The sequence below is a fragment of the Dendrobium catenatum genome, unplaced genomic scaffold, assembly GCF_001605985.2.
Source record: "Dendrobium catenatum unplaced genomic scaffold, ASM160598v2 original_scaffold_238182, whole genome shotgun sequence".
Classification (NCBI taxonomy): domain Eukaryota; kingdom Viridiplantae; phylum Streptophyta; class Magnoliopsida; order Asparagales; family Orchidaceae; genus Dendrobium; species Dendrobium catenatum.
Window position 1 is genome coordinate 535,879 of NW_021556590.1, and position 20,655 is coordinate 556,533.

The window sequence follows — 20,655 nt, forward strand, 5'->3', positions numbered from 1 at the left end:
CCCCCCCCCATCGGCGGCCGCTGCCTTCACCATCGCGTGCGGTATTGCATGCACGGCTGCACCGAATCACCTGCCCCTTGCCCGCACAGAAGCAGGTCGGGTCAGGTTTGGTTCCGGAAAATTGATCCGTTTACAAAAAATGGGTCGGGTTGACCCGAACCCGAATAGTGCTAGGTCAGTTTCGGATTAGACCTGAACCCAACCCGTGACCCGAAATTGACACCCCTACTCATTGATCACATATCTTTTATATAATATTTAAATACCTTAATGTTATCATAATCAAATGAACTAAGACTCATTAGATTCGTCCAATTGAACCACTCGATTTTATTATTGTTTGGTCTTTCAAGGAGGGGATGGCCGGCATCCGGTGACGATCAAGCAAGTTTGTGGTGTAAACCATTTTCATTCAAAATCAGACAATTTTAATTTACAGTCAAAATGAACTACTTCTGTTTACATTACATTAACTATATTTTACTATGTATCATTTTGTATTCCAATGAATCATTAAAATTAATAAAACTCATGCATTTGAAATACTTTACATCCTAAAATAATCCAATCAAAAAGCCCTTTGGAGTAAAAGAACTGCTTGCTTGTTTTTATTAAAAAATATATATTTAATACTACACAAGAGCCATACAAATAGCCTATAATATTTGTAAATGGGATTTAAAAAAAAAGTTATTATGTGTGCTCAATTATGTTGAGCTCATTAATTAAAATTTAATCAAATTTTTATAAATATATTTATTAACTAAGCTAAATAAAAATTAAATATTTTTAATGAAATTTTATCTGAAAAATGCATGCTGCTTGTGCAAGTTGTCATTTAGTCTGATGATCATCTATTGTTGTGGAATTATGGATGTCGATTTGGGTCAACGAGACGGGTTTAGGTTCAACTCGAGTTAACTCGGGTGTAAACGGGTTGATCCAAACCCGACTTGGTTAGCTAAACATGTCAGGATTTTCAACTCGGACCCGACCCGCACGGGTTACTAGGTTGACCCGACCCAACCCTCAAACCCAATTAGCCAAATGGTGCAATCATTGAGTCCATGAGTCACAATGGTAGGATATGGGCTATATGCAAGAAGAGAGGCCGACGGTGACTGCTGAGGTGGAGCAAGTGGTGAGGTCGAAGGCTTAACCCAACTAGGATGCTAGGTCGCGTACTCGCGTTTGTTGTGGGTTAGGGTCATGCAATAGGCCAAACCGCCGAAGGAGGGGGGATCTAATCATTCACGTGATTTCATCTCACAGATGGAGTCATCTTTCACAGGTTGAGTGGTTGACCATCGAATTTTATAACAATTCTCACGGGTTAGTTGGGTAAACTTTAGGCTTTTGGGCCAATCCGAGCCCGACACGTTTTTCTAATAGGTCAAAAATCCGAACCCAAATCAACCCATTTTACAAACGGGTTGACTCGAAACCGAATTTTTTATGGTCGGATTTCAGATTGTGTGAATTTTTGACACCCCTATGTGAAATCTATATAATCACGCTTAAAATAACAATTATAACGTTTCACTATTTTAATGAGCAAAGGTGGGTCGTTTGTATACCCCCACAAAATATAAAACTACAATACATAAAATATAAAAATTACACTTAATTTAAAAAAGAATTATATTGTAATAAATTCCTAAATATCATTCTATCTTTTAAGATTTAAGCATCCTTTTGAAAATAATAAATCATCAAATATATAATTTAAATTTATGATAATGAAATAATAATCTTTTCATTGGGATCCTCTCACAAAATTTAATTTATATATCATGAATTTTTCACCGAGGTCCATATCTACTATACTATTGTCAACTGTAAGAAAGAGAGAGGCGCCAACATATTGGCTCAACCAGTTGTTGCCTCGCTACTCGTGGTTCTCCATGTGGGCTTGTCTACCTCCGCTATAGGAATCAGTCATCTCGTCTCTGATAAAACCTCTCCTACTCTTCTCACCTATCTGGCTATCTATCTCTCCTTCTCTCTCCTTCTCCACTGGTCCCTTCTTTCTTCTTCGAACTCTTAATTATCTCCAAAAACAGAGAAAGAAAAGTGCCGACGGAAACGGCTATAATCAACAAGGCAGCAAAGCATAGCTAAAAGGCTTCTTCCTATTGAGGTAATTCTGCTATCTGCAGCACCTGCTCTGTTTTTTCTTCTGCTTCTCAATTTTTTTTTTCTTTTTTTTTTTCTGTTCTTCAAGCATCACATAAGCTTCCGCACTCTGCTAATTCCTCTCTGTTCAATAAAAAATATAAAAAAAAGCTTCTCTTCGTTCTGTAAGCTTCGGTGGTTCGAATGCTGTGCAGCAAAACTGGAAGCTTTAGAGAGGAAAAAGAAACTATTTTGTTTGTTTTTTTTATTTTATTGATATGAGAGGATGAGGAGAATCTGTTGCTAAGGCCGTCGATGTGTAGTGATTCTGCGCCATAGAAGAAAAATGAGATTTTTATTAGTTTGGTTGGAGCTTAACTCTCTGAAAGTGAAAGATTTTTGAAGGAATATGCTTTAATTAACTCATAAAACTGTAAGAAATTAATTGGCTGTAAATGTTTTAAATAAAATTTTGTGTTTTTTAAAATTAGTAAAATATAAATTTTGATTTGATTTTAAGTAAGCCAGCAAGATTATGGATTTAAGAGCCTTTCGATTCTATCTCAGCTATCAGTGGTGCGAATCTCAAAGCATGCGGAGGGATGTGAATAAGAATATCTTTTCCTTTCTATTGAAAATCTGTGCATAGGGTTTTCTTGACGAGGTCTTTCGGAGTGCCTTCAGCTCAATTGTTGGCAAATTGTTTCCCGGGACCTGGCCCACAAATGGACCCACTTTCACTGTTGGTTTGGAAGAAGATAGAGAACGGGAAATTAGCGTTGTACTCTGTTAGAAGAATTATGTATTTACTTCTCTCGTAAATTTTTTTTACTAAGAGCTTGTAAGGAGATGCGTAGGCTTGGAGTCTGTTTGGGATGATTATAATTTGATCGAGAGTTGATTATAAATTTGCCGTGGAGAATGTAATATTTTTTAAAGTTATCGTAAAAAATATTCTTAATACAAAACTATTGAAGCAATGAAAAAGTGGTGACAAAGCAGAAAATATAGTTTCATTCTGAAAAATAAAATAATAAGATCATCTCCAACCAAATTGCAAATCGGTGTTTGCTGTCCGCCTCAAGCTCCACCAAAGGTCATTTACAGTCATATTTTTTAGAGGTCATATTGTCGTTGCACTATTCACAAACTCAAATGGCTGAAGCAAAGAAAGACGCATGGAGTTCGGTTGAGAAAGAATGTACGTATAATATTTCTTTTTTGTTATAAATGGAGTTCGATTGAAGATAAGTTACTGTGTTTTGAAGTGAAAAATGAAATTTTTCGGATTGAGATGCCCTAAAAAAGCCTTTTTTGGTGTCTACCAACTAAGACTAGTTGTCCAATTGGGCTTTTCTATGCTATAAAATCTTTTTAACTTGGTGATTAAAAGATTAAAGAGTAGCCTCATGCATTCGATTGCCATTTGTGGCTTTAGCTATTAGCTCTAAGCCTTTTAGTTTCCATCATGTTTATAACTCTATTCTCTTAGAAATATTTGTTGCATATATAATTTTATGATGTTCACATAAGCTATTATTGATCTTCCGATCTAGATTGGAAAAGTAAGGAGGGGGTTGTGACATTGATGTTGAATTTATTGCTTCGTTTGGGACAACTTTTATATTGCTTTCTAAAATAAATTTTTATACTAAAATTATACTTTAAGAAGCAATAAAAAAGATATCCCAAATGAAGCCTAGAATTATAAGAATGATTTAAACCACTACTACTTGCTACTTTATAGCAATTTTAATTTCTAAAACAAATTTTTATACTAAAATTCGCAATAAAAAAGATATCCCAAATGAAACCTAGGATTATAAGTGATTTAAACCAATGCTACTTGCTACTTTATAGCAAATTTAATGTGTAAAATTTTTGCACGATTTTTAGTGCTCCATTGTGTGGTGATTGAAATATTTTCAAATTAATTGTGTTTAAAATCGTTACAACTCACTTAAAATTTATAGTAATTTTAAAATTGTGCAATCAATTGTTCACATTAGTTCCTCATTTATACATTTATTTAACACAGGTTAAGTAGAATGAATTATTATATATCTTAAAATATCTTAATATTTTATTATTTTATAATATAATTTTAAAAATATTTCTTGATTATTTTTTAAATTTATATGAAAATTAAATTATATAATATAAATATCATATTATATATATATATATTTTAAAGTTTACATTTATGAATCATGATTCTGACCTGAATATATATTTTTTTAAATTATATTGTTTTCTCCCGCTCATGCCTGTGCTTTAAAATGTATATATACTGGCAGGAAAAATGGAAGAAAAAGATCAGCCCTACGGTTATGCTTATAAGTCCTCCACCATCCTCCCTTCTCTACCCCGTGACGCCCGTGGCTCCCTCGAGGTCTTCAACCCCACCTTCTCCTCCTCCTCCTCTGGAGCGACAGTCGGAGCAGCCGAATATGCCGCCGTCAGGCCCCATTTCTCCTCACATTTCGCCACCGGCCGGCACCCCCACCACTCCGCGACGATCCAAGAAGAAATCTCCAGGCCATGGATGGCGATACCTCCCACGTCCACTGCTCCTCCCACTACATCCGCCAACATTCCGGATATCGGCGCCGCGGAGAAACGGGCGGCGGAGTGGGGTCTCATCCTAAAGACAGACGGGGAGACCGGAAAACTGCAGGGCGTCGGGGTCCGGAAGTCTGATGAAGATACATCCAGGGCTCGCGGCGGGAGGGAGTCTGGGGGTTCCTATCGCAGCTCCGAAGATTCTGATGCTGGTGCTGGTGGGAGGGACAGGGGCGGACTGCCTAGGGTTTCGGAGGAGCTGAGGGAGGCGCTCTCTGCGTTTCAGCAAACTTTTGTGGTATCTGACGCAACGAAGCCGGACCACCCCATCCTGTACGCGAGCGAGGGGTTCTTCCGGATGACGGGGTACACCTCCCGGGAGGTCATCGGCAGGAACTGGTAATTTATAGATCCTTCACAGGTTCTTCAAGGGTTTTGATTTGTTTTGATTTGAAGTTTATTGACTTTCGTTTAAATGTTTGATGTTTTGAATAGACTTTATTAGAGTTTTAATTTAGCTGTGCTTTCTTTTTCCCCTCTGATCCGGTGTTGGTGTTACACTGGATGGTGTTGTTGGATCTGCATCGATAACCAAATGCTGTTTCTAAAATAATTAATGCGCAAGGCACTCAGCTTGACGATGGCTATCGTGTATTCTGAATTGTTATTTTCTCCACTTGCTTGCGCAGTCGATTCTTGCAAGGTTCTGGAACTGACTCTTCAGAGATTTCGAAGATAAGAGAAGCTCTGGCTTCTGGTTCTAATTACTGTGGCCGCCTCTTGAACTATAAGAAGGATGGGACGCCATTTTGGAATTTATTAACAATTGCACCCATTAAAGATGAGGAAGGGAATGTTCTCAAATTTATTGGGTATGCTATTACTCTAGCTTGTCTTTTTATTTTTCCATTGTATGGGGAATTCAACGGGGAATGCTATTTTGACAGGAAAAGTTAAACTGAATTTATGACCGAATATGATGGAGTTACCAAAAGCTAGCCAGTACTTTTTTTTTACCAATAAATATAAAGTATGGAAAAATAATATTTTATTAAATTCGGTTCATCTGTTTGGTCAAAATAGCATTGCTTGAATTGAAAATTTTAATTGCATTCAATGAACTGCATATTTTTACTGAAACATGTTAGCTTTTTTCATGGCACTATTGCTAAATTGTTCTGGATTACACTTTTATTGTGGTAAAGGATGCAAGTAGAGGTCAGCAAGTACACTGAAGGGACTAAAGAAACAATGTGCCGCCCCAATGGACTGCCTGAGTCTTTGATCAAATATGATTGTATTATACCCCCTCCCACCTCCCGTTGTCATCCTCCATTCGCTTTATCCTCAATTATTTGCATTTTCTTCTGTTATAATATTTTTTACAGCTAGACAAAAAGACAGGGCTCGTAGCTCACTCTCTGAGCTGGTGATGGCTGTAAAGGATCCTAATTCTCTTCCAGAATCAAGTGATCGGTCCCTGTTCAGAAAATCTGAAGGCGGATTAGATATTCTGAGACCTGAAGATCAGGGAAGAAGAATTTCAGAGAATGTCGCTCCATTTAGAAGAAATTCTCGTGGTTCAACGAGAAGTTCAATGCAGAAAATTGATGAATTTCCTGAAGGAAGAAAGAAACCAAGAAAATCTGGTTTTAGTTCGTTCATGGGGTAGGATACTTACCTGTTACTATTTTACATGATGATCTATATCATAACATGCTGCTATAATTCCATTACCATTTTATGAACTTCATTAAAAGTCCAGTTTACCAATTCAATTTTTATTCCTGATTCATTAATTTGAAACCAAGTATCAACATCAATATTGTTGCTTGGATGGTTATCCACTTGTATCAAGTAAAACTATGGTAGTTGTCAACTATTCCATGGGGCAATCCTTGCAACTGTTTCCTGACCTGCTTTTATAAAAAAATGTCGTCAAAATTCTGATATTCTGCCTGTTCTTCTTTTGGACTCACATGTTACTTGAAATTTGTTTCAGTTGTCATGAAAATCGATTATCAGCTTCTTGTTTGCTTAATTCTGATGTCTGAGTTTATTATAAGAGCAGAATATTTGAGAAGCAAAATTTGTTTGTACATATTTTGTTCTGTTGTTCATATCTAATTGTTAAAAGGAAAACTAAATAAAATATAAGGGGTACACTTTTCTTAAACCCTTTTCTCTTTCTCCATCTAGTCTTATTGGCAAACGCCCTGCTTATGTTGAGGAAGATGCAATAGCTGTTCCCTTGGAAGCAGATCCTCTTGAAGAAGATGATGATGAAAGGCCTGAGAGCTTTGATGACCAGGAAAGAAGAAAAGAAATGAGGAAGGGCATTGACCTTGCTACCACACTAGAACGGATTGAAAAGAACTTTGTCATCACTGATCCTAGATTGCCTGACAATCCCATTGTAAGACCTGAATTCAGATTACTGGATTAAACCATTTCCGTTCAATTGATGATTTAGAGGAATGCTAAACTATGGCATGAAACTTACTGATTGGTTTTGTAAATTTAGATTTTTGCATCGGACAGCTTCCTTGAGCTTACAGAATACAGCCGAGAAGAAATATTGGGAAGAAATTGCAGGTTAGTTCTGTTCTCTATTTAATAGACTTGTTCTTGTTAGTCATTTTGGAGTATTGCCGCTCTGTACTACTGCTTTTACATTCTAAATGAACGAATGCATATCTTTCTTCTTGTTACGCTAAGATGCTACGAAATTTGAAATGCTCTTTAATAGTACAATTCAACTTTCCAACTTTGCTTCCTCTTACTGCAATCTTGTGCCTTGAATTCTTTGTTTGATTTGAAGTATGTTTTTAATTTTTTCTATTCATTGTTAACCTAAGGTAAGCACATGCGGTGTTTTAGGATTATATCAATCGAAATGAAACCGTTTCTCTGTTATCAATGTCACTTATTAGCTAGGTTTTAGTTCAGTAAGAAAAATTAACGTTAACCAGGTCTAAATTCTCAAGAATTATGCTTCTGTTGTATTCCTATTTTTTTTCTTGGGTATTATGGTCATGTACTGCTCACCATGTGGTACGGTGGTAGGCATGAGTATTTGCTTTTTAATTATATCTCATATTTCAAGTGTTTTGCAGATTTCTCCAAGGCCCTGAAACTGATCCAGCAACCGTGAGAAAAATAAGGGAAGCTATAGACAACCAAAAAGATGTAACAGTACAATTGATAAATTACACAAGAAGTGGTATGCACAATTTTCTAATTGATTCGCATTGAAATCTAAATTGTAACTGACGGCTTTTAATTTGAGTGCACATGCCTATATGCCCTATATCAACATTTTGATGTAATACAGTTTCTTTCTCAAGATTGCTAAAACAAGTTTTACATTTGCTCTGATCTTTAAGTTAAGCTCCTAAATGCGAGATCTGAGAATGCTTCGCAGATTTGTAAAAGTGCTCTACCACCTCGATGATAACTGTGTTGAAAGTTAATCTTAATCGGAGGGGACCCTATATTTTTAAATGCTCTCCAAATTCTTAAAAAAATACAAATATATTAAAAGTTGATTATAATGTCACCCCGATGATAGCCGCTTTAAATGTAAATCTCAACTAGAGGGGTCAGTTCTCAGAACCTATTAAAGTTTTAAAATCTAATATCTATCAAATTCTAAACATTTAAATAGAAATTTAATCACTAAAATTTAAAACTAAAATCCGTCAACACTTCGCAATGGTTGGACAAGAATGATGAATTAAAGAATAACTTCAGCTCACAAAGAGCAGATGTCTTGTTGAATATATTACTATAATTCATTTTCAATTGATTTCACACCAGTATAGACGTGGCATGTGCCCTCTGATCGGATGGTTTTGCCGCAAAATAACATCACTATATGACGATCGCGGCCAAAGCCTGTATGTTCTCTAATGGTTAAAAGCCTATGGAGTAATGAATTATAGTGTGTGCTCGATAAAATATAAAAACCTTTGTTTGCTAAGGTCAACTTAAATTCACCACCTTAGGCAAACATACACATAAGGTCTACAAGTTATTTTTTTTTATGAAACAACCCATGACAGCCGACAAGGTTCATTCCCTGACTATGTAGCCCCGGGATGATGGAACCATGGGATCTTAATCGGGCATGTCATCATTCCCCCATCACCTACTTTAAGTATATGGTGATAAATTTCATATCTTAAACTCCAAAATTCAAAATCAATTTGAAAATGTAAAATAGTTGCTAGATCTTAATCGGACCTATTTAACGACTAGCCTTAATTGAAAGTTCTCTCCCGTTATCGAGAAGGGCAATTAACCATTGGGGTTTGCATCTATGAGAAACCATAACTCAGATCATAAAGTCCTTACAAAATAATGACAAAATCTCTAGCTAGTGTCTTATCTAAAACCCAATCTCTTATTAAAATTTACCCCACAATCTAATTATGTTAAAACTCTCCCCATCAACAAAAGGAGCGGAGAGGCTGGGGCGCGAATTTCCGGACCTCATAGGTGTTTAGGATAAACATTCTCTCTTCTCCATCAACTTGGTCCTAGTTATCCTATAAGCTCTAGCATTCATAACCTATCCAATCGAATACTCTCCAATCTCATCTATCACATGGTGTTGCATTTTTATGAAAGTTTGAGAGGTTCTTTCATTCCTTGTAACATCCCTTTAACTATCTTCTTATAATAATTGCACTTCAAATAAACATATGTTTTGTCACTTACCCCAACTTCTATTTGCACACACTGTCTCCACGTCTATCTTTTCTATGATATGCGCATTTCTTCTTGTCTCTAAAAATTTCTTACAAAAACCTAAAATGGAAAATTTTATTCAGACAAATTTAAAACCTGTAAGTTGTAAACCTCAGAGGTTTTCTTGTGGTTCCTCATCTTCAAGTTCCGCAGACCAATTTCTTTCGTTTTTTTCTCTTGGCCGGCTTTTCGCCTAGACTCTTGTCTCCCCCGGTACGTCTAATCGTTAGCTCCGCGCAACTCCCTTCCTTATGCAACTATGGCGCACCGCTGCTTCCATTTCAATCCGTGCTGCTGGACCGATTCTTTCGTTATAGCTGCTTTTGTTCTCTTTTTTAAAATGTAATCACTATAAGAGCAACTGATAAGAATGATCCGCATAAAAGAGCTGCATAGCTCAATAGCCCTGATTCAAACAATGCCTAAAAATTCGTTTTCAATCTGAAATCACACAATTTCTGGACCCATAAAAAGTGGGATTTGTGCTTGTGGAAATTACCGAGCTGCAATTCTAGGCGATGATGTTGTCATTGCTGACGAAAAGGTGGCTCAGGAGTCTAAAAAGTTGAAACGATATTGTAAACGAGCGTCAACTCGAGCACTTTTTCAACAAGTGGATTTTGCAGGACGAACTCCTTCTTTCTCAATCTTTCAATCGAGCTGCCGAATTAGTACTGCAGGTTCAGTCCAGCAATTTGTAAACCAGCAAAAGAGATTGGAAGAAATAAAACCCTAATTGAATCATGCAAAGAAATTATATTAGCACAGGCAAAAAAAATAGAGTTTAGAAATTGTAACCGGCTTGAGAAAAAATTTAGTTGGAGAAGTGGAAATCCTTATGGAAGATTCAGGCTTGGCAAGGAGGGAATGGCGGTGGCGATGATGTTGGAGATGGCCGAAGGTAGTGGTGTTGGAGAAGGTCTACGGGTGCTTGGATGGGGTGCTTGGATGGAGTGGACGAACGTCTTGGTCCTGTGGGCTTGCATGTATGTGCTAGGATGTTAATGTAAGTATGGGTATTGAGTATACTAACGTTTAAATACTATTTATATTTAATAAAAACACATCACTAATTAGAAAGAGGAAGGAAGAGTAAGATCAAGAAGGTTATTACTAATAAAGTTCCTACGTCAATTTGGCATGAAGTGCAATCTTTTTCTACATCACATATGCTCATATCCCAATTCCGTTTACAGGCTGAATGATATTTTTACTAATGCAATTCCCAAGTGCATGCTGAAAACTGGCTATTAACTGTGAATGTTCTACAAGTTTATGAACAGCAGCAAATCTTGTGCATATACATTGTAATTATGTATATGTGGATGCTTTAAGCCAATTGGGGGTCTTTTTTGTTTTTTATTTGTTTCATGTTTTTTTAAACTATTTTTTTTTAATAATTTTTTAAAACACATCAAGTTGTTTTTAGAGATAACGCAATAATTTTGAGGTGTTTTGCACCCCGCTGTCTTTGCCTCAATGGCTGTCGCCACGGCTATGGTACCACTTAACTTAATTCATTCGGTATTCAATAAAGATAAAAACATCTGTTTTAAGATACCAAACATATTTATTTTATGTCAAAATATAAATAAAACAAAATTAAATAAAGAAAAAAAAAGTGATCCAAATGGCCCTTTATTAAGTCGTTCATGAGGCATTTATAATCAAGCCCGAGATACTTGGTTAATTTCTTTGGTAACTCCTAGCGCTCAGCCTTCCAAGTGCAGATGCCATATCAAATGATTACCAACATCCATTGTGGGCTTCTTTTTGTTGATCATTTACCTTTGTATATTCTTAAAATACCTGTTAGAATCGTTGGCTCATCGGACTTGTGGTAGGGATTGCATAACATTCTTTTCTTTATGTTCCATCCAAAAGAGTGGAGTTTTCATTGAAAATAAATTTAGCAACTTCCGTGACCTTTACTGAAGATTTTTTTGATTTGGTCCGTAAGCTTCCGAATCATCTTACCTAACAGTTTTACATTCTTATGATGCTAATCATGTTTCTAGTTTTATATGCCGTATGAGCAATGTGATGAATTGTTCTTTGCAACAGGAAAAAAGTTCTGGAATCTTTTTCACTTGCAACCCATGCGTGACCAAAAGGTGCCATCTTTAGAAATATGCGCAGTTTGTTCTTTTGGTCTTATTGATGGCGTGTAATACGTTTGTTCTGACTGCTGCTATATGATTTGCAGGGGGAAGTGCAGTACTTCATTGGTGTGCAGTTGGATGGTAGCGAACATGTTGATCCTGTCCACAACTGTATACCAGAGACCACTGCAAAAGAGGGCGCAAAAGTTGTATGTAATGTCTTACTTTAACAGTTTCCTCCCCGTTGCTTTGGATTAAGTCAGTTGTAACCTTGAGATCTTAATTGTTCAAATTGATTAGTAGCACTAAGGATTACTCATATCATGAAAGGTAAAGCAACCAATTGTAAATTTGATAGCAAACCATAAACGCTACAACCGTACAAATTCACAATTTTTAGAAATAGTTTAATGCCAACTTATGTCTCAACAGTCATGACGAGTTTACAATCTACCCTAATTAACTCTGGAAGATTTACTATAAAACCTGATGTAGAATTAAATGCATAGGTAAGTATGCAATGTTTGAAATTAGACGCCTTTAAATCAGAACAACAATAATTAATTTAACTTTTAGCGATTTTAAACAAATCTTGAAAACAAGCAAGAAGTGAGTTAAGCTTAGATCAAATTACACGATAAGAGTTAGAATCATGAATAATCAATTCCAATCAAGCTTAGCATAACATGAGAGATTTTCAAAGGAGATAAACATTTAGATTAGGTATTACTTGGATCCACTCACTCACACTCTCAATGTTTGGCTAAGCGGAGAAGTTGTACAACCTTTATGATGCCACAATTTTAAATGGAGAACTTAGAAATGCAAAGACTTGGAGGAGAGTTCACCTTTATCTAGATTTGGAAACGATTTGCCATTGAGTGGGTGAGAGTTGTTTGTCAATAGCGACGGCGAGGGAGAAGATAATCCTTTCGACGTAGTCTTCAAAGGTTTGATCGATCTTCAAGTTGATGTCGAAGAACGAAGATTTGAGGATATCAATTTGCCCTTGATCGTCCTAGAAAAATATGTGGTCTTGTTCAGGATCTGCCATACAATGGAGGAAGGACAAATTTTAGATTTTGTGGAAGTGTGGTAGGGAAGACATCAATTAGTAAATCTGAAATTAATTTCAGAAAATTGGAAAATCTTAAATTAATTTGGAGGAGGAATAGTTGGGAGGGAAATTAATTTGATAGAGCAAAAGAAGGAAGGGGGAAGAGAGAGGGGGCCGTCGGCTAAGGAGAAGGGGAGGGGATGTGGGAGGGAATTAAGGGTTTGCCAATCAAAGCCAATCTCAATTAAAAAAGAGGCTTTAATGCAATTATCCTTTGAAATTAATTTCAAATTTAAAGGGCCTTGATTGGAGGGGCTTTCCAACTATAACTCCTCTTGATTTAGGAAATTATTTCAAATTCGAATTGAATTAAAATATGAAATTAAAACTCTTCTAATTTAGATTCATCACATATGGAAAGTAATCAATTTAGGGATTTGATTTTTGGAGGCAAGGGGGGGATGATTGGGGATGGTGGCTTAAGATTAGGGTCAGGGGTGGCCGGCGGCTAGGACTAGGGTTTGGTTTTGCATGGTGGCTAGGATTAGGGTTGGGTTTAGGTGGCGGCTAGGATTAGGGTTAGAGTTTGGGGACCGGCGGCTAGGTGGAGGGAAGAGGGCCTTGGGGCTGGCGGCTTGGAGGTGGAAGAGGAAGTGGTCGGCCTAGGTTTGAGGTGGGTGGTGTGGGTGTTTGATCGAAGAGGGGGGGGGAATGGGAGATGATGCCGGCGGCTTTAATAGGAGAGGAGAGAGGGATTGGCGGTAGAGGGAGACCATAAACCCTGACACTTCCTGCGGTTAGTGGGTATTACACCGCCCTTACCTAGTGTTTTTGCTCTCAAGGGAACTTTCTCAACTCTTCCAAGCACATGTGTAGAAATTTTGTAATAATATTCATCATTACCCTCAAAAGATGAGGAGGTGGCTTTAAATAGCCAATCATACAATGAAAGAAAAAAAAGACCAACATGCCCTTTGGGCTTACATAGGACTATTCTCTCAAGTGAGAGTACAAATGGAAAATATGTAATAATAAACTCAATGCAAACATAATAATAAATTTAATACAAATAATAACTCAAAAGTAAAGCAGTGCAATCGTGGCCGTAGATCATTAGCCCCATCTCTGATGAACTCTCCATGGTCGAATGTCCTCATCAAAACCTTTCCGTTCCTATTTATTTCTGAGAAGTCCGGATTCTACTAAACTGGAGCATGCTAATCTTTCTTTGTTCAACCCCTCCAAAATACCAAATCATATATGACATTATTTGAAGTTTTGAACAATTGTCTGTGAACTTTGTGAGCTACCAAACTTCTCCGCTGTGAACAATTTTGCCGTTTGAATTGGCATCATAAACCTGAACTTGCTCCATTTCTTTCTCATTAGTTTCCATTTCAAGTATTACTGCTAGTCATAGCTTCTTTTAATTTTCTTTGGTTAGTCCTGCGTAATCTCTAATGTCTTTGTTGATTATATGTTCTTCTACTTTGTCAATTTTTTTTAGCTGCTTGCCTCATGCTTGACATGTTAACTTTCTGATATATGCAATTATTATTATAACGTGAAACATCTATTCTAAGTTCAGATTTGCAAGTCATTTTAAAAGGGCGGGGAGATCACGTTAAGTTTTCCCCTATACTATACGCTCCACTGTTTCCCCCCTCCACCCCCCCCCCCCCCCCCCCCCCGATATGTTATTATTGGAAAAAATGTTGGCGAGCCATGTGAGCTCCTAAGGTTCTTTGTGAATAGTAATGGTCATTTGAATAGGAACTGTCATGTAATAAAGAGTCCCGTATATAGTGTTGCATAATCTTGAGGGTTTTTTTTAATATATGTATATTTTTTTCACAAATCTCATTGCATCATGTTTGATTAAAGTGTCCAACTACTCCGATGTGCTTTGACAGTATTGTCTGGATTACCGTATATCACCTTTCCTGATTGGCTTCTTAATGCAAATGCACCAGGTGAAAGAAACTGCAGAAAATGTTGATGAAGCTGTGCGGGAACTTCCAGATGCAAATTCGGTATGTTCATTGGATTGTCTTTTTACTACGTGTTTATCTATCTGATCCACATATATTTTTTTCTCCGCACAGAAACCAGAGGATTTGTGGGCCATCCATTCAAAAATTGTCCTGCCGAAGCCTCACATGAAGAATAGTTCATCATGGATAGCCTTTCAGAAGGTTATAATTTCTTGAAGAATAGTTCATCATGATCTTCATTTGTCTTAACTTTGGTTAAATTGTCTTCAAATGATTTTGAACTTTGAAATTATCTCAAAAGCTTTTGCTATTCAGGCTAATAGTAGCATTGCCTTGTTTATTAAACTACTAATTGATATGCTTAATGAAACAATTCCATCTATTCTGTGAGAATAGCTGGTGTTGACACACTACAAACTTTATGTTTGAGCATGTTATAAATTCTTAATTTGCTCACATAAAAAAAATTAACGCAGATTCTTGACAGTGGAGAAAAGATAGGCCTGAAACATTTTAGGCCTGTTAAATCCTTGGGATCTGGTGACACTGGCAGGTTGGAGCTAAAATGTTTATTATCTTGATTTTCATGACGTGCAATTCCATTTAGTTTTTGTCTATTTAAACAAGGGCTTAAATCTGTTATATTTTCTTGATAGTGTACACTTGGTGGAGTTTGTGGAAACTGGAGAATACTTTGCCATGAAGGCTATGGATAAAAATGTGATGCTTAATCGCAACAAGGTATAAATACTTGGTATTAAATGTTATTAAAATTTGATATTATGGAGTGCTTTTCATGTTAGATGCGCTGAAATGCATTCATCATCTGATCAGTTTTGTTTTATTCTATAACTATCGTACTGTACGCTGTGTGGTTTATGCAGTATTTTTGTTTCAGGAGTGGGAAAATATGTTTGATTCTGTATATTCCCTTGCTTCCATCTACATGCTCCTTGCAGATACTATACTTGCAGCTATTCTCCACATTAATCCAACAGCCTGAAGCCTTATTTCTTTTCAACAGATCTTTTTGATTGATCTGTTTTAATCTCATATGTCCGGAATTTTGTCTTAGAATGTCAACTTTCAATTTAGTTTGCTTTGCATTTTATATATTTCTTTGACATTTTAGGCTATACGTTTAAATCATGACCATCATCATTAGTCTTGTTGGAACTTATTAGGAATGGCTTTTTGAATTATCATTTTTCTTTCATTTGTGTTGAGTGCTTACAGAGATGTTAAACTTATTCTTCATAAATCCTATTGAATAACTTCTATTCATATTGAAAAAAAAAAAAATCTATAGAATCTAAGTGCTCGAGCATGAGGTTTGCTCATGTCCTCGCACCCTCGCATATGACACTCAACCTGCTTGTTCGTGCTCCCTCTTCATTCGCTCAATCCTTTACTCCAAGTGCTTGTGTGCAAGGGTCTCTCACACCCTTGTGCAAGGCACTCGACCCGCTTGTTCATGCTCTCTTAGCTTTGTGTCATAATTTGTGTGCTTTGATCTTGAAGTCCTTTCATATGAGGCGAAATTATTGTGTAGTGTCTTATCTCTATTTAATTTGTCTTTCAAAAATTTTCTCCAAAATATAATTTGTTAAAACACTCTCTGAATTATGCGGAAAGGCTAAGGCCCCAAGAGCTCAAATTTTTGGAGCTCATAATGGGATTTGAATTTTGTTTTCTCAATATGTTCCAGTACTTCCAAATTCATATAATCTAGTTTGAAGGAACCTTTGATGTAAGGATTGTTATATTTAACATCTCTCTAGAAACCCTTTTTTAGTTAATTCTTGTTGTTCCTTTTTTTTCTTATTGGTGATTTGGCTTGCCATGGACAGCCCACGATACCCTTTCTATGGGTTCTTAGCAATTGTTCAGAAACCGCTGTAGCTTATGTTGGGTTACATCAGCATCATGCAAATGTTGAGGAATTATTTTAAGTGATTCGTTGTTTAAAATTGAGTTCTTTAACCGAATTAAGCAGGTTGAAATGCATCCTCCATTTCTAATTTTTTTTATTAAGTTTTCTTGCATGCAAAAGGCAATTTCTGTGTTTTTCAGTCTTACATTTATAGTTGTCTTCTCCTGTTGCAGGTGCATAGAGTTTCTGCAGAAAGAGAAATTCTTGATACATTGGACCATCCTTTTCTTCCAACTCTATATGCATCTTTTCAGGTTTGTTTGATGTAATGTTCGTGCAAACAGTATACTTTTTTTTTTTTAATTACAATCTCATAACTTGGCTTCATCATGCCTTTATGATGATATCATCCGATAACTGGATATAGTTTTCCTACAATGGTATCTGGGTTTTCCTTCAATGTTATCTGGACTCTGGTTATTAATTTTTTTCTTAATACATGTATTAATAATGGATGTGCTTGTACTAACCAAATCTATAGTTTGTCTATATGTCATATAATCATAACAGGCATCATTTAGCAAATAGAAAAACTTTTTTTTAGTTATCTCGTGAAAATACATGGAAATTGAACTGATAATACAGTAGAATATGAATTTGGTATTGCAGAGCTTCTTTTGGCCAAAAAGGATGAACTCCTGGTTTGTTTCTTTGAAAAAGTGAAGTTCCTAAAGCTAGTACTCGATAAATTAAAAAAAAAATGGTTAGTACTTGTTACATGAATGGTGGATGTTGACATAGTCAACTTAAATAATAATGCATATGCAAGCCTCCGTTTAAAATTTATCTGATTAGGAAAAGAATTGATTTATGTTATGATTCTGAAAATACCATGGCTCTTCAGTTTTTTTTTTTTAATCTATGATTGTTTATGAAATCTGTAACTCTTAGGAAACTTATACCACCCAAATAAGGATCAGTCCAATTGGAGATCTACTTGTATTCTCTAAATGCTGCATATCCTTTCTAGTGCACTTAAGTGGAATCTGGGAAGTTTAATTATGAACTATGAAGCGTGTTATATTAGTAATTTGAACTCAGTTGGGGTTAAGCATATCTTCATGTGATCATATATATATATATATATTGTGGTTACTCTCTGGTGGTATTATCCACACCTACACCCAACATTCATTTTCAAATGAACTATATGATGCCTCGTAATGATGTTTCTATTGTAATTCACCTTAAAGTCTAAGAGAGCAACAAATGTAGATGACATTATTCTGGAACATTTTGCAGACAAAAACACACATCTGTCTAGTTACGGACTATTGCCCAGGTGGGGAGCTTTTTATTCTACTCGACAGGCAACCTCTTAAAGTCCTGAAGGAAGATGCCGTTAGGTAGACTCCTTCAAATTGCAAGGATGTATTATTTGTTTTTAGTTAATTTAGTTCTCTGCGTGAACTCTCTTGGATCTTTGTTTGAGTTTTATGCCTGGTCATTTTCATTTTCTGTCAAATGAATTGCATGGTGTTTGTTTCAACCTTCTATGCAACTTCAGCGGTTAATCATTAGCGAGTCAAGCGAGCAATATTTTAATATTAAATTGTATTGGTTAAAATTTCTGTTATTTGGCTCCAACAGACTTTTCTTTTTGGTCTATATATTTGATTAAACAAGTTTTTATGATGAAAAATTATTAGTTTGAATTTTATATGCTATCTGATTCCACATTTTCATTTCTGAAGTTTTGCACTAATCTTCTGAGTGTTAGTAACACGATTAACTATGAATACAGATTCTATGCCGCAGAAGTTCTTATAGCACTTGAATATCTTCACTGTCAAGGTATGAAGCCAAGTCCAAGGTTGGGTATTGTAGCAATCGTAATTTTTAGCTTTCCTTTCTGCATCTTATTATCTGCTGTTTGATGATCTACTGCTATCATGAACATCATGAATTTAAGTGCGATGGCACAGTTTAAGTCATCAAAAAAGATTTCTTCTCAATTTTTATGCATGTAGGAGTATTTCTTTTAGGGAATAACGCAAATGCTTAAGAATGGAACTAATATTTCACTACCAGTTAAGCTAAGAAAAAATTTAATATTGGCCATTTATGAATGCTCCATGATGAGGACATCAGAAGATCGACGACTATGATGTGGAGTTTATTATTTTCTTGTGTCTTATGTACTAGTTTATTTTGTTTTCCTGTTTTGCCATTTTACCTCTAGGGGTGGTCATTTGATATTGTAGCCCCGAGGGCATTTATGTCTTTTAGTTTTTGTTTCATTTTGACCTATTTATAGGAGGCCTCATGCATTGTATTAGATGATGATTCATATGAAATTTTCAGCTTGTGCTTATGGATCTCTTTGTGAGTTCTAAGTTTTCTCTCTTTGGATGATCTCTGAGTGAGTTCATGAGAGGAGAGGCCCAAGTGGGGCAAAAGCAATACTCGGCAATCTTGGTGGATTCCAAGGTTCGCGGTTCTCTTATCTTTCTTTTTCTTTAATTTTTTTTCTTGCATCGAATTCCCTCCCACCCGTCTACTTCCATAGCTTCCATCGCCGGCCATTCTCACCCCCCAAATTCTCTCCCAAATTCCACCACCTCAAGCCCCTGTTTCCCCCAACCCCACCAGACTCCCCGGTTCTCCGGCCGCCGGCCATCACCCACTCCACCTCCGGACCTCCCCTCCTCCCTACTCCCACTCAAACCCCGGCCCACCCCCTCTTACCCAAGTTTGAAATTCAAATTCCTTTGGCCATTAATCACTTTCCTAAAATAAGTTTAAGCAATTAGGAAATACATCAAATTGAATTTCAATGAAAGTTTGAAATTTGAATTCTTTCCTAATACTAAAACTTACATTTGGTAACCTCCCTTTTTAAATTAAATCTGAAATAAAATTCAGATTTGATTTAAATTAATTACTTAAACATTGGGGCCCACCTAATTAAAACAAATCCCCTTCCTCCTCTCCCTATATGGCCGGCCCCTTCATTGGATTTTTCTCTCCTATTGCATTAATTGCTCCCCATTTAATTCCCCCTAAATTCCCTCTCATCCACTTTAATTCTCACAATTAGAATTTGAATTCAAATTTAAATTCATCCCGCCAATTTTACTTAATCTGAAATTAATTTCAGATTTCTAATAATTGCACCAAATCCTAACCTAGCCCTAGCCGCCCCCTTCTCCACCTTCTCCCTCCCGAGCTCCCACCTCTCTTCTCTTTGGGAGATACCTGGTGGCTGTCCAAGAGCTACAGCAGGCCAAGAGCTAAAGCCGGCCAATCCTGCTGCCAGGATTTTCCCGATTGGTCATTTGTGCTGTCCAAGAGGCCTCCGACGTAGCAAATTACTGTCCCACCTCCCAGGTTGTTGTTTGGACTGTTGTGGGGAGTCTTTGAGGGCCAAAAGAGGTTTCCCACCATCACTTGCTGCTGTCTACATGTTCCCAGTTGCTGCCTACTCAATTTGGTGGCCTACTCTTGCTGCCCTGCTGTCCAAGAAGTCAATGATCGCCCTCCTCAAGGTTCCCGAACCCTGACATCGATGCTTACTCTTCCTCCAGTGCTTTGGGGATCAAACCGGAAGCTTCGTTCTCTCTGAGTATTTGGGTAAACTCTCCTCCAAATCTTTAATCTCTTAGTCGCTTTTCAATTGTGGTTATAGGCGATTCAAGAAGGGTCATGTCATATTCTCCGCTAAAGCCTAGAAGTTGGAAGAGTTGAGTGAGGGATCATCTTGTAGTGACTAGTCTTATTGTTAGTGGAGGGATTCATTGTTGAAACCTACCCCGCATGCAACGTTAAGAGTAATTGATTACTTTTGTGGTTTTAACTTTTATATATGTGACTTAGCCTAAACTTATGATACCACTCTCGTGTTTTATCGCTTAAAGCTTTTAAATAATATTGTTCTCTAGATCAAGCGTGCAAGTTCCTAATTCACCCTCCATTCACATATGTTTCACATCATAAACTCCTAAATTCTTTGCAGACATAAGACAATTGTTGCATAATGGCCCGCAAAAAAATCAATTGATTTTACCAAGGAGCTGTTCTTAATGTAATTTTCTTCTAGAGTAGGAATCTAGATAAAAGGAGAAGTTACGAGGGTTTCAAATGATCAGTGTGGCTGCTGGTGTCATCATGTGAGTATAAGCATCAATAGTGATATGACTA

At 36.7% G+C, this 20,655-nt stretch overlaps 1 protein-coding gene across 3 annotated transcripts in view; it reads left to right on the top strand.

Moving 5' to 3' along the window:
- The first annotated feature begins 1,846 nt into the window (after positions 1 to 1,846).
- Positions 1,847 to 20,655, top strand: part of LOC110100261 (phototropin-1A) — a 46,802-nt gene continuing 27,993 nt past the window's right edge. The window contains exons 1-17 of one of the 3 annotated variants that reach the window (XR_003699860.1): positions 1,847 to 2,140; positions 4,413 to 5,076; positions 5,367 to 5,549; positions 5,883 to 5,974; positions 6,066 to 6,345; positions 6,877 to 7,093; positions 7,202 to 7,272; positions 7,794 to 7,900; positions 11,494 to 11,543; positions 11,636 to 11,740; positions 14,562 to 14,621; positions 14,694 to 14,783; positions 15,059 to 15,135; positions 15,239 to 15,323; positions 16,689 to 16,769; positions 17,758 to 17,861; positions 18,260 to 18,309. Coding sequence is in view for 2 of the 3 variants with exons in the window: in XM_020827693.2 (XP_020683352.1) it covers positions 4,418 to 5,076; positions 5,367 to 5,549; positions 5,883 to 5,974; positions 6,066 to 6,345; positions 6,877 to 7,093; positions 7,202 to 7,272; positions 7,794 to 7,900; positions 11,494 to 11,543; positions 11,636 to 11,740; positions 14,562 to 14,621; positions 14,694 to 14,783; positions 15,059 to 15,135; positions 15,239 to 15,323; positions 16,689 to 16,769; positions 17,758 to 17,861; positions 18,260 to 18,309 (2,311 nt within the window). In the remaining variant the exon portion in view is untranslated. The remainder of the gene's footprint in view (positions 2,141 to 4,412; positions 5,077 to 5,366; positions 5,550 to 5,882; positions 5,975 to 6,065; positions 6,346 to 6,876; positions 7,094 to 7,201; positions 7,273 to 7,793; positions 7,901 to 11,493; positions 11,544 to 11,635; positions 11,741 to 14,561; positions 14,622 to 14,693; positions 14,784 to 15,058; positions 15,136 to 15,238; positions 15,324 to 16,688; positions 16,770 to 17,757; positions 17,862 to 18,259; positions 18,310 to 20,655) is intronic. The other 2 variants (XM_020827693.2, XM_020827691.2) reach the window with 2 other exon arrangements.